The sequence below is a fragment of the Chanos chanos genome, chromosome 5, assembly GCF_902362185.1.
Source record: "Chanos chanos chromosome 5, fChaCha1.1, whole genome shotgun sequence".
NCBI lineage: Eukaryota > Metazoa > Chordata > Actinopteri > Gonorynchiformes > Chanidae > Chanos > Chanos chanos.
The window spans coordinates 3,431,026-3,444,516 of NC_044499.1; the positions used below are offsets into that span (position 1 = coordinate 3,431,026).

At 43.8% G+C, this 13,491-nt stretch overlaps 2 protein-coding genes across 2 annotated transcripts; one reads left to right on the top strand and one right to left on the bottom strand.

Moving 5' to 3' along the window:
• Positions 1-518: 518 nt before the first annotated feature.
• On the top strand, positions 519-8,317 carry ap1s3b (adaptor related protein complex 1 subunit sigma 3b). Its single transcript, XM_030773166.1, has 5 exons — positions 519-606; positions 3,465-3,643; positions 5,258-5,366; positions 6,380-6,517; positions 8,140-8,317. Exons 1-5 carry the CDS (start codon positions 604-606, stop codon positions 8,173-8,175), a joined length of 465 nt encoding a protein of 154 aa, XP_030629026.1. The 5' UTR covers positions 519-603; the 3' UTR covers positions 8,176-8,317.
• Positions 8,318-9,655: 1,338 nt separating this feature from the next.
• On the bottom strand, positions 9,656-11,458 carry scg2b (secretogranin II b). Its single transcript, XM_030773142.1, has one exon. It carries the CDS (start codon positions 11,456-11,458, stop codon positions 9,656-9,658), a length of 1,803 nt encoding a protein of 600 aa, XP_030629002.1.
• Between the last annotated feature and the right edge of the window lie 2,033 nt (positions 11,459-13,491).

Below are 13,491 nucleotides of genomic sequence, written 5' to 3' on the forward strand. Positions count from 1 at the left end.
TAAATGACTTTCTCTTTTAACGTTTCATTTTGAGGCGTTCCCCCAACCCCCGACATCTCAAGCCAAAAAGAAAAAAAAAAGGCCCACGGCAGTTCGTTCACTGGTCAGACAGCCGCGAATTATTTTTAAAGGGAGAAAAGAGGTGGCTGTTTTTTTAGACTAGGTGTTAATAAGTTGGAGTTTTGGACTCTCGTCCCTAAAGTTCACTATTTCCCATTTCGTTTGACATCTTTCCGCATCTTTGGTCCTTCTAGCGCCTTTGAGTTTTTAAACCTGCCAAGAGAACGGGTTGGAGAAAACAGCCTTGACTGCGTTCCTCCACCTGCTCAACAGGTGTAAACGCAGGAGTTGAAGCAGGTGTAATCTGTGCGGCCAATCCAGTTCGTGTTGTGTGGTGACGTGCAGTGGCTCTCCCTCGGGGATCGGTGTGACAAAGGGAGGAGTTCCGCGACTTTCCCTTTGAGAGGATTCTGGGAAATACAACTATGTGGTCGTCCGAGTGCGCTGACCAGTCGCCTAGAAGGAAAAGTGTTTAAGAAACAGTCCAAAAAAAAAAAAAAAAAACACTGAAGTTTTGGCTCAGACGTTGTTCATTCTTTAAATATGGTAAGTTGATCTGCTTTTATGACTGTCAAATGACTTGAGTACACCGAGTGCTCCACTGGCAAGCGAGAGCATATTGCTGCACCTGTTGGTACCAGGTAAACTCAAGCCAATGGGAGACTAACACGACACATTTAGTTTGTTTTATTTACACGAGCGGTTCGTGTCATCTACGTAAAATACTCTTATGTGCTTAAAACAGTGGAGTTGTGCTTTGTCACTGTATTTCTGTGGTGTACAAAGGAAAGGTGTCGCTTCCGCAAACTGTCCTTCCTGGCCAAACTGGTTCCATCATTTGCCTTTGAGCTGATGACCGAGTCGTGATAGCCTGACTAATTTGGTGTTAACACCCACAGTTTCATGCAGTGTTTTTCCTCGAAATGACACTTTGATGTACCATCCCTTCTCTGTTCCTGTCCTCAGAAACGGAGTCAAAATCAAGTTTTGCGGCTGATTTAATTCTACTAGCAGAATACCTGCACATTTAGAAAACTCCTCGAGCGACGTATCTGCTCTTTTAGGTTATTTATTTATTTATTTATTTGCCCGTGTGTGTGTGTGTGTGTGTGTGTGATGGTATGTGTGCATGTATGCCTGTGTGTGTGTGTGTGTGTGTGTGTGAGGTTGTTTGTTTATGTAATTTTATTTTCTAAGTGAACTCTTAAATAAAAAAAGATCAACTCGCAGACCTTTTCTCCTAACACTGATTGTTTGCAGTGATTGTTTTGCAGTCTGCGCACAGAGACCTTAACAATGAGAATCCAGCGCGTGCCCGCACTGAAAAATATATCCTGCATCGTTTGTGTTTAGCTGCGTGCCCCGGACAGCGCGGTCAGACAATAGGAGGAAAATGAGATTAGCCCAGCGAGGCAGATGGAATCTCAGCTCTGTAAAAAAGAACCCCAGACAGATCAGACAGACTAAAGAACAAAACAGGGAAATACTGCTTCTAAACATCCCTCGCCATGTCCTCATAAAGAATTCACTACTCTGTGTGTGTGTGTGTTTGTGTGTGTGTGTGTGTGTGTGTGTGTGTGTGTGTGTGTGTATATATATATATATATGTTTGTGTGTGTGTGCACTTGAGCATGTCTGTGTGTGTTTATGTGTACGTGAGTGCATGCATGCCTGTGCTCTGGAGTGAGGTCGGATGTGTGTGTGTGTATGTGTGTGCCTGTGCTCTGGAGTGAGGTCGGGTGTGTGTGTGCCTGCGCTCTGGAGTGAGGTCGGATGTGTGTGTGCGTGCGTGTGTGTGTGCGTGCGTGCGTGTGTGTGTGTGTGCACGCGCCTGCGTTCAGGAGTGGGGTCTGATGTAGTGAAGAGGTGAATGCCAATCTGTTTTTTCCCTCCCCTTTTCTCCGTCTCTCCTGCCTGTGTGACCAATAGCCAGGGTGTGTCAGTTTTATCTCCCAGAATCCCTTCTGCCTGTTCCTGACGCAATCCACTTTTGTTTAGAAACTGTTACATCTGTATGAAAAATGAATCCCAGCGGTCTGACATCTCTCTGTGCGTACTCATGGCGGTAGTGTGCACACACACGATCACCTTGACTAAACTGGTCACTTTCTAAAGTAGGCTCTCTGGGCTATAAGATGGTTAAGTCTAGTCCTTGTCTAATCTGCTACTCAGAATTAAGACCTTCCATTCATGATTTAGCTCACAACCTCATCTTTATCTTGTAAACCAAAGCTATGAGATCATGCTCCGGGCTTGGCTCTCTCCTACCAATCAACAATGGCTCCTGTTTTTTTTTCTTCTTTTTTTATGTCTCTGTTTACTCTGCGTAGTGTTGAGCGGAGCTGTGTGGCGTTAGTGTTTAATTTGCCGTGTCAATAGCAGGGTCTTGCTTGCCTGACCTGCTGCTTAAGCTGATAAAGGGAGGCTTTTTATCCACTGTGTGACTCATGCTTGGAGCGGAGCGCCACGCTGGGCCCGTGGCACGATTCCCTCATCTCACTGCTCATCTGTGTAATGGAGCTGGCCCCGTGCCGCCACTCTCACGCACGGCAAACTCCGAGAGGAAGCAGAGGAGCTGGGAGGGGATTTGAAGCCAGAGTGTGTGTGTGTATGTGTGTGTGTGTGTGTGCATGTGTGTGTATGAGACTCGGTGTGGGTGTGGGTGTGGGGGTGTGTGTGTGTGTGTGTGTGTTTATGAGTATGGGTGTGTGTGTGTGTGTGTGTGTTTTCAGGCTCAGAAGTCTGTTAGATGGTTGAGTGTATTTGCTGTTGTCTCCCTCTTTTTCTCTATCTCTTTGTCTTACACACACACACACACGCACACGCACACACACACACTCACACACACAGTGTATGTGTGTGTTTTGATTTTCAGGTTCAGTGGACTATGGGGTGGTTGTGTGTGTGTGTGTGTCAGTGCCAGAGAGACAGACTTTGAGTGTCTGTCTAGACCATATGTTGTAATTGCTATCCACAGGTAAACTAGACCATTGAATCAGCATTAAAATGTGTTGTTTTCATGACCTTTAATATGGTTGTATATGTAAATATGCACATGATGCATCTCTCTACTTTTTCCTTTCCTATCAGAGATGACATCATTCTGACCCTTAAGCATTTAATAGTACTTAATAAAAAAAACAAAACAAACTATACGAAACAAGTGTTGTATTCCAACCTTAGTCTAACCAGTGTGACTGTAGTATTCGGGTGGTGTTCCATCTTAGACATCGACAAGAGGACTGTTCTCAGTGGTCTGATGCGGTAATTGGCTTGCACTGCGACTTGTTGGGAGCTGGATGTGTCTACCTGTCTCAGACGGAGAAGTCATCGCTGCTGAAAAGTTTCGTCCAACAGTAAAGTCAGTGTCACATTCAGCGTCCCTCTCGCTCTTTGTTCTGTAGATGCGTTTCCTGTTGCTGTTCAGTCGTCAGGGGAAGCTGAGGCTGCAGAAGTGGTTCCTACCCCTGCCCGAGCGGGAGAAGAAGAAGATCATACGAGACATGACCACCATGGTCTTGGCACGGAATCCGCGCACCTGTAACTTCCTACACTGGAAAGACTTGAAGATCGTCTATAAGAGGTGATGGGAGAGAGTGAGAGAGAGAGAGAGAGAGAGAGTGAGAGAGTGAGAGCAGTAGCCTGGTTTTGACACACAGCCCGTTCGTTCTCAGCAGGGACAGTTCAGCCAATCACCATCTGTCCGACACAGCAGGCATCTTCATCAGAGTTCATATCTCTCCTGGAAAAACCTTGGCGCCAGTGCACAGGCATCCAATACGTTTACTGTTCTATAGAGTCTTACAGACTGTTCAGTAGAGTCTTACAGACTGTTCAGTAGAGTCTTACAGACTGTTCTATGGAGTCTTACAGACTGTTCTATGGAGTCTTACAGACTGTTCTATGGAGTCTTACAGACTGTTCAGTAGAGTCTTACAGACTGCTCTATAGAGTCTTACAGACTGTTCAGTAGAGTCTTACAGACTGTTCTATAGCTTTTTACAGATCATTACAGTTATGTAGACTGTAACCTGCCTGGCTTTGTTCCTAAATCTTTCCATTTTTTTCCTCTCTTTGGACTGGTCAGATGCATACATAGAAATATAGACAGACCATGATTATTAATAGTAATGTGAGTGCAGTACAAGGGTCTGTTTACTACATTATAACAGGTGGGACTCCTCAATCCACGGTTCAGGAGGTCCAGAATCCTACTGGACCTTTCCTATCAGCCAATCAGCTGTTAGGTCTGACTGAAAAGTGGACACGCCTATTTTGGAGAAAAGGGCGGAGCTGCGGTTTAGAATGCTGCTTTACTTATGGATTTTCTCACGGGCGGGTGAACAGGAAAGGCCACAATCAAGGGCGTGCTGTAGATGTGTTTGATCAAGATCCGGTCACTTCTGACTGATAACGTCCAATGAATGGGTCAGCTGTCAGAAAACAAACCAAACATCTCTTTTTAGTTTCTGATTCTGTGTATTATTACAAAGCCAAACACCTCATGGCTTGTTCAAAATCAATGCATTTTAACAGTCACTATTTGGCGAACACAAAAATTACTTTTCGCTGAGAACAGACCAATCAGAACGGAGTATTCATTGAAGCTATGGAGTAGGCGGATCTAATTAACATACGGTTACTATAGACTCGCAGTCAGCACAAATGAAAATGAAAAAAAATATACATGAAAAACTATTTTTTAAAAAATATTACCTCACCCACATCCCCCACCCACTCAATCATCTGTTTTCTCAGTCTTAACCAGTATTCCTTACCTTTTCTGTTTTTACAAAAAAAAAAACCCCAAAACATCCCCCTCTTCCATTTGGTTATCCTTCATTGTAATGGTGAGTTTTGTTGTATTATTGTTAGAGTATACATATGCCAAGCTCATCTGTGCTGGCATTTCATCCTCCACCTTTCACTGTCAGTGGCCTTGAGAACGAAGCTGTCTGCAGCTCGTGGCGTTCCAGAACTTTCTTTGACATTTTCATACTTCCATAAAAGAATAAGAGAGTTGTCTCTGCCCTTTAAAGCACGTTCTGTTTTCTCTTTAGTTAATGAATGTATTTGTCTTAAGTGTACGGTGGTCTTGTCTGTAGGTAAATCAATGCATTTGTCGTAACTTTACCATGGTCTTGTCTGTAGGTAAGTGAATGTATTTGTCGTAACTTGACCGTGGTCTTGTGTGTAGGTATGCCAGTCTGTATTTCTGCTGTGCCCTGGAGGAGCAGGATAATGAACTCCTGGCGTTGGAGGTGTTGCACCGATATGTCGAACTGCTGGACAAATATTTTGGCAATGTAAGGCAACCCCTCAGCTTTTGCTTTCTCTCTCTCTCGCTCTGACTCTCTCTCTCTCGCTCTCTCGCTCTCTCTCTCTCTCTCTCGCTCTGACTCTCTCTCTCTCTCTCTCTGTCTCTCTCTCTCTTTCTCTCTCTCTCTCTATGACTCTCTCTCTCTCTCTCGCTCTGACTCTCTCTCTCTCTCGCTCTGGCTTTCTCTCTCTCTCTCTATGACTCTCTCTCTCTCTCTCTCGCTCTGACTCTCTCTCTCTCTCGCTCTGGCTTTCTCTCTCGCTCTGGCTTTCTCTCGCTCTGGCTTTCTCTCTCTCTCTCGCTCTGACTCTCTCTCTCTCTCTCTCTCTCTCTCTCTCTCGCTCTGACTCTCTCTCTCTCGCTGACTCTCTCTCTCTATGACTCTCTCTCTCTCGCTCTGACTCTCTCTCTCTCTGACTCTCTCCCTCTCTCTCGCTCTGACTCTCTCTCTCTCTCTCTCTCTCTCTCTCTTGCTCTGACTCTCTCTTTCTCTCTCTCTCTCTCGCTCTGACTCTCTCTCGCTCTCGCTCTGACTCTCTCTCTGACTCTCTCTCTATGACTCTCTCTCTCTCGCTGCCTCCACCAAAAAAAAAAAAGTAGCAATGTGTGAAAGTTGTAATTCAATTTAGCCCCCCCCCCCCCCCCCCCCCCCAAAAAAAAAATTCAATTTGGTTCAGCTCAATATCTATTCTTGGCTTGTCAAAATGACTTATTCTTAATGAAAACTCATGGCAGTGTAAAGATAAACTCTGACTGTAACACAGCGGGTGCAGTTCTCTCAATAGACCAATAGAGCTGCGTTTGTGTCTCAGTCTAGTGTAGGAGTAGTCTGTGATCTCTGACTTCCCTATAGCGTTATAGTCAGGGTAATTTTACAGGAGCCACAGAAACTGTAGCTTCGACTTTGAAAAAGAAATAATTGTGTGAAGGATTAAAATGAGGTGTTATTAATTAGATTGTGTGTCTGATGATGATGTTTTTAACACCTTTAATCTGTAGGTGTGTGAGTTGGATATTATCTTTAATTTTGAGAAGGCCTACTTTATTCTGGATGAGTTTCTCATGGGAGGTGAGATCCAGGAAACGTCGAAACTGACCATTGCCAAGTCGATCGAAGCCTCAGACATGTTACAGGAGGTAAGTGACAAGGCTGTTACCTAAAACACTGGAAAAAAAAAATTAAGTTATCCAAACGCTCAGCTCTGTGGTTTTGTGACTTTGATGTAGTTTTGCGTCAACCTGTGAGGGGAAAGATTCCTGCGTGTTGACCGGCGTAGTTAGACAGTTAGCCGCGTAGGTGTGCGTTGTGTTTTCTCTCCTATCCTTCCTTATCCGCAGCGTGTAATTACCAGCAGCTAATTAATCAGATGAGTGTTGTGTCATAGTGTGCGACCGTGAGACGGCCTCGCTGTCGTGTTTCACATGAATGACTTCGAGGAGTAATTGTGTTCTCATCATTTGCTTGAAAATGAGGACCGCCATCCGTGGTTGGGGAAGACAGATCTAATTATTGCACTCTGGGTTCCAAACTGACAGGAATCGTTGAATTGCTGGATTTTTAGCTGCTTGTTTAGCTGCTGTTTCCTGGCATTTCTTATGCCTTCCTCTCGTTTTGTTTTTTTTTTATTTTTATCATCTCGTTGTTCCCCCGGACAGCTGAGGTTATGATCAGCCTGAAGGGTAGAGAGAACTGTACCCGAGAGGGAGGTTTTTGACTCTGTGATGTGGCAGTTAAATTGTCTGGAGCTGTGATGTGTGAGGTCATCCTCATTTCTGGGAAGAACCTGTATCATATTCTCCATAGCTGAGGTTATTATTTAAATCAACCACATTTGAATGGCACCTTTTAACCACCCATAAATGTGATCATATTATGGCCTACACATTCAAACAGAGAGACATACAGAGAGAGAGAGAGAGAGAAAGAGATACACACATAGATAGAGAAAGAACTGGCAAAGAGAGAGAGGACAACAAGCTGATTATATGACAGATAGACAGACAGTGAGTGAGTGCATCTTTGAGTGAGAAAAGATGGGGAGCAAAACAAAAAGAGTGTATGTGTGTGTGTGTGTTACATGCATAGATATTAGAGGGGGTTTCTCATTAATGTTACATTTGTTCTCTCTGTATTGATTATCTATACGATGTCACACCTGCGATGCACTTAGAAGTGAATTGAAAGGGAGTGTCTATGAGAAAAACAAGTGAAAGCAAGAATGAAAGAATGAAAGAGTGAAAGAAAAGAGACATGGAGAAAATGAATAGGAAATGGAGACAGAGCGAGAGAGTGAATTAGTGTTAGAGCCTGTGAGTGAGTGGGTATGAAAGAGAGAAAGAGAGAGAGAGAGATGTACTTATGGAGATCTGTGTGCTGATGTAGACTCTCAGAGTTAATTGATTTTTCTTGATCATTCACATTACCACAGCTAAGGTCATTGTGCTCTCTCTCTCTCTCTCTCTCTCTCTCTTCCTATGTGTGTACATGCAAGTCAAACACAGATGGGAATACAGAGTGTGAATACCATCAGCAGGCTCATTGAGAACTTACAGCTGTTTCTTGTGACTCCAACTCTGTCGCAAATCAATACATATATATATATATATATATATATATATATATATATATTTTTTTTTTTTTTTTTTTTTTTTTTTTTCAGTCATTTTAAAACCAAATCTTGTTCAGTTGAGGACGAGGAGAATTTGTTACAGTTGGTATTCACGCTGCATGACATGACCTTGCTGTTTTCTTTCCTCAGACGATGGAGGAATACATGAGCAAACCTGCCTTTTAACACTGCACAACATCAAACCAAACATCATAAAGGAGAAATGCCACAACTGTTCTCCAGGCAAGAGCTCATCCGTGGACACTACGGCTTTGAATGGGAATGAAAGGTCACGATTATGACGGGAGACTCTCTGAATGCCTGTATGCTATCAAGCATGACTTCACTGTCACATAGAAATATGCATTTATGAACATTTTTATATATATATATATATATATATATATATATAAAAAAAAGATTTATCACTGAAATGAACATCTGTCCGTTCACTCAGCTTTAAGGTGTCAACGTCACCGTCTTAAAGGGAAGTCAGTAGAAAAGTGCTCTGTCTTTGGTCATATAAATCACATTTAACTTCAGAGAGATTCTCATTTCTCTGATATCTGATAGCGATAGCATTATTACAGTGTAGTTAGGGAATGAAAACTGACACAAATGTCCTCTGTATATTTAATGTTTGCAAAAGAAAAAAAGAAGAAGAAAAAGTAGTAATTATGCCATGAGTGCCTTTTAAAGCTGTTTTAAAAGCACAGCTTAACGGCAATATGTACAGAAAGCCTCAGGAGAGATTGTGTGTTTGGTGAATATTTAGGAGATAGATGTTTTCTAAGTGTCTGAATGATGAATTTTGTTTTTATGAAAACGTAAGGAGATGACTTCATTAAAAAAATGTATTTTGATATTTGCAAGATTGAAGGTTTGTGTCTCGTTCTTTGTCTCGGACAGAGAACAGCGGGAGCTGTCCGCGTTCTGAAATGACGTCAGTAAAATCTTGCTTCCTCTGGAAAATTTTTAGTACTGATTACCGTCTTCCCTGTGTGTACAGCACGTCCCGGGGCACTGTTTGAAACCTTTACATCCCTACTGTTGCCTATTTTCCTGTAGGGTTCATCCCGTTTTAATACTTTTGTAAACGCGAGTTACAAAAAATACGAAATCAGCCCATTGTAAATTATGTCTTCGGCTCAAAATGAAATCATTTTGAAAACACTGAATACGTTGAATTCATCCTAAGATGACAAGAGAATTATCAATAAGTTAACACAACACAGCGAGAGGAAAATAATACGTTAATGCTTTATTCAAGTCTTTTTCACACTTCAGAACACGTACAAAATGATCTTAAAAATGAGCAACACATGTGTTTGTGAGAGTTTAATAATGACATAGCTCATTTGCTGTAAACGATCGTAACAGACATCCCGAATAAAGGTAACATTTTCTAAGGAGCTGTAACAAGAGCATATTCGGTAATACCACAAAACCCAGAGACCACAACAGAAAGTTAGCCTACCATTTTCTCCCGCATACTGATGTACGTTTATATAGATATTTACACCAAATATATATATATATAGATTTTTAAAATTTCATGAAAACTATAGCACGTTCACCATTGGTTACTCTTTTTAAAGAAATATAGGCATGTTCGTGTATCCCAGAAGAAGGAAGTCGTCGTTCCATTTGTTGTTCATTTTACCAACTACATTCCAGCAACCTTTTTCCCGTGTTGCTCTTTCTCCTCTTCTTTAATAGTCTCGGGAACTTGTTGGTCAACCGAATCCGGGGCTGTTTTGTCATTCATTTGCTTTTGGGGCACCTCTGTGTCGTCTTTTGTCTCCGTGTCCCTTTTAGCCGGCGCGCTTTTACCCGTGTCGACTTGATCAAAGTAGTCTTTCATGGCCTCTTCATATAATTCGTATGGAAACTGTCCGTTTGTGTTGGGTTCTGCGGCGCGTTTACGATCCGCAGAGCTGCTAGTATCGGGGTACTCTGTTAAAAGCTTAGCGGCCAGAAAAGTCGCCACTTCGTCCTCGTCTACCGTGTCATCGTAATCATCTGCTCTTTTACTAGGGGATTTGTTTAACTCCGACATGAGCAAACTGCCCCGTCTTCCACTCGGTGTGAAATACCTTGACACGGATGTTTTATATGGTCGTTGTTTGGTGAAATATTTGGAATTCTTGCTTCCCAGACTGTCCAGTCCCAAGATGTTTAGGATGTCTTCGGTCTTGACGTCTGCTGGAATATCGTTGACTGTGACTTCGGGCAGACGTCGGTTATAGTATTTGATGACTCTCGTCTTGTAGCGAGGTAAGGCTTGGGTAGGCTTTCTCTCCCGCTGCGCCTCTGCCGCCACGGGTCGCTGCAGTTTTCTGGTCTCCTCCATGATCAACATTCCCACCAGGTCCTCCTGTGGTATCTGGAGCTTCATTGCCAGTTTGGATAGCAATTGATTGATGGTCCTTGGGTCGATTAAAGAAGGTCGAGGTAGCCTCCTTCTGCCAGTTTGTCCGTCCATTCTGTCCCTCTTCTGGGCTTGGTCGCTCATCTCCAAAACCTTCAGCAGATAGTAATCCACAAGTTTCGTGTCGTCCTCGGGCTCCTCTTTGTCCTCAAACATGGGGCTAGCTCGTCGTTCAATGATTGGACCGTCCTGATCGTTGTCTCCCAGTCCGCGATCAAACTCTTCGTGACTACCTTTCACCACTTCCTCGGTCTCCACCTGCTCTTCCAGCGGAATCCAGTCTTCACCACCCGCCACGTCCTCGTAGGCCAAGTTTCTGACCCTGTAGAGGTCATCATCATCATCATCTTCATCACCGTCTTCCTGCTCGTTGTCGCGCTTCTGATTTGGTGAAGTGGAGAGTTTGGTGAGTTCTTCGAAAATGGAGCGCATATTGGCGAGGCTCTGCGGCGTGTACTGCTCGTCCAAATCTTCCGTCGCTCTCTTGTAAGTGCTGTCTCTGGCGTTTTCCTCGTCTTCGAACATCAGTGGATACTTTTTGTGCGGCTTCACGACACCTCCGTAGTCTCCGACAGGGCTCTCGACATCAGACGATGGGTGCCTGCTCTTGTGAGTACGGCGCTCGTTGCTTGGTTCCGGTGCGGTGTCAGCGCTTTCCCCAGTTTGCTCGAGCGTTCTGAGAAGCGCTTTTACCCACTGTGGAGCCTTGTTGTCAGGCCAACGGCTATCGTCCTCGCCGCGCGCCGCCTGCGGTGCATCCTCGTCCTGGAGCGATGCGAGTTGCACCAGAAGGCGGAATTTGTCTACTTCGTCGTAGTCGGCGGTAGGGCTCTCGAGTCCGTCCGTCCTCTGCTTCAGGCTCTCGATGTACTCGAGGGCTTTGATCATATCCGAGCTGGGCGCGAGATAGGCGCTCTGGTCGCCGCCTCTGAGCCTGTGGTGACGAATGGACGCGCCCTGCACCGCAAGCGTGTTCAGGAGAGTAGCAAGAAGCATGGCTACTCCCCCCGAACAGAGTTTAGGTAGTGACAGCATCATAATCGCCTAAGAAAGAAAGAAGGAAAGAAAGAAAACAGCAAAATGAGCTCTCCAGATCTAGTATTGGGTTCAAATCAGCGTGCACGACTATTGAGCCTAGTAAGAGAAACTGATTAGGAAAGTAGGTGTATTGTGCGTTTAAATGTAAAGCCTGGCTGTTGCCATTTTCAGTAAAACTCAAAGTTTGTGTCACAGTCTTTAAGACCGAGAATTATTACCCGAATGAAGACGAGATGAAGCTCCTGCGAGCCTCCAAAGCAATACTGAATTGAGTAATATCTCGGCATGTTTTTAAATGACTACACCAAGGGATGAGTCACCAGCCGTTGTCAAGGTAACCTTTCACTTGTGGCTACCGTATGCCGATTAAAGAGATATTATTCATAAATTACATAAAATAACAAACTTTAACACGTATCTAAAGCTGCAAATTGTCTGCAGAACACATACGCACATTTTATCATTGCAGCAATAAATGATATAATCGATAATCGCTTAAGATCTACAGAGATAAGACAAAGATTAGAGATCCCGAATCAGATAAACATGCAGCAGGGGAGAAAATAACAGTTATCTATTTATACATCTATCAAAATAATCAGATATGGCGGCAGGCAGAGCAAAAAAAGCATTACATTCCGGCTGATGAGGTTTGCGCTCGATTTGTGAATGAAAAGCAATTTACTATACCTTTGCCCGTAGCTCAGACGACAATGGAGAACGTGTATAGCATCTCCTCGCTAACTATGTCTAAGCGTTACTGTTCGGCTTTCAGCACTGGGGCAGCTCCCTTCGCTATATGAGGGAGCACCTGACCCGTGCGTCACACAGTGAGACACGCAATCTCTGTTCTATACATACTTCCTCCCATTAATGATTGAAGCCGTGAGTTTGTCGTGAGAAGGTAAACCAATCTTCTTTAATCCGAATATACAGTTATACCCTTTTTTTCCCTTGTTCGCTATTGTTTAATTCATGAAGCCTATTTTTGTTTCACGGTGGGGGGAAAATACGGGGGGAAAAACCCGTCCAGTTCTATTTTCTAGCTTTTAGAAACACTAACATACCGACAGTGACACGCAGCTGAGTTTGCCTTAACCTAGAACTCTTTTACAATCATCAAGAGCTTTTTCCAAATGCACATTATCAACCAACTCGAACGGAATAAGCGCAGTTGATTTTTTTTCATACATTTGAAATATTAATTTCATACTTTTCACAATTCATTTTTCACATTCACTATATCGTATTAATAAACAGTTTATTTTTAGCCATAAAAGGTACGCATCGTCGTTACGCGCGGGAGACATAGAGTTAAAGCCCCCAGGCGATGACTCACGCGTCAAAGCCGTATACTGTGGGCCAGAAATCTGCGTTGCTGATCCTTCCCTCGCAGATAGGGTACCGTTGATAAACGTACCAGTGACGAATTAAGGTTTGCAGTCTAGCCCCCCCACCCCGGCCTCCCATCAACGGATCAATAGAAACCAGGCGCAGATCCCGTAGCTGGATAAGTGTTCGCTGAAAACAGGTTAAAGAGTATCAAGAGGTCAGCGCCAGGACGATGAAACAATTATCAATTCAGTGTCCTCCTAATCGTTCTTGCTGGCAGTCGCTTCTACGCCGCCCCCATACCCCCCCCCCCAAAACAAACAAACAAACAAAAACACAACAACACCCCCCCCCCCCCCCCCCCCCGCAAAACACAGCCACATATATTTTTGTTAGTGTTACATATCATAATGCGTCATTTCTTGGATGTTTCGGAGGGTTTTTTTTTCGCTACATCCGGACTTCTCCGCATGCAGAAGGCAGACAGACGTTGTATTTCGATACTGCTCTACAAATCTGACTTTTTACTCCCTCGCTCCCTGTGTTTGTATGTTTGTATTCATAGTGGCATCGTTATCTTTTCATATTTAGTAATGAAGGAGCGAGGGCTTTTGTCAGATTAAGGTAAAGGGGAGCCAGTCTTTCCATTACTACGATTAGCATCTCTGTGAAATGTCAGAGTGCTTCAGAACACCTCCTTT

Excerpts from the sequence above, each read along its gene's own strand:
- ap1s3b (XM_030773166.1), top strand. Across the intron at positions 5,367-6,379 it reads TGGACAAATATTTTGGCAAT|GTGTGTGAGTTGGATATTAT; the intron begins GTAAGGCAACCC and ends TTTAATCTGTAG. Across the intron at positions 6,518-8,139 it reads CCTCAGACATGTTACAGGAG|ACGATGGAGGAATACATGAG; the intron begins GTAAGTGACAAG and ends TTCTTTCCTCAG.
- scg2b (XM_030773142.1), bottom strand. The coding sequence starts at position 11,458 with ATGATGCTGTCACTACCTAAACTCTGTTCGGGGGGAGTAGCCATGCTT.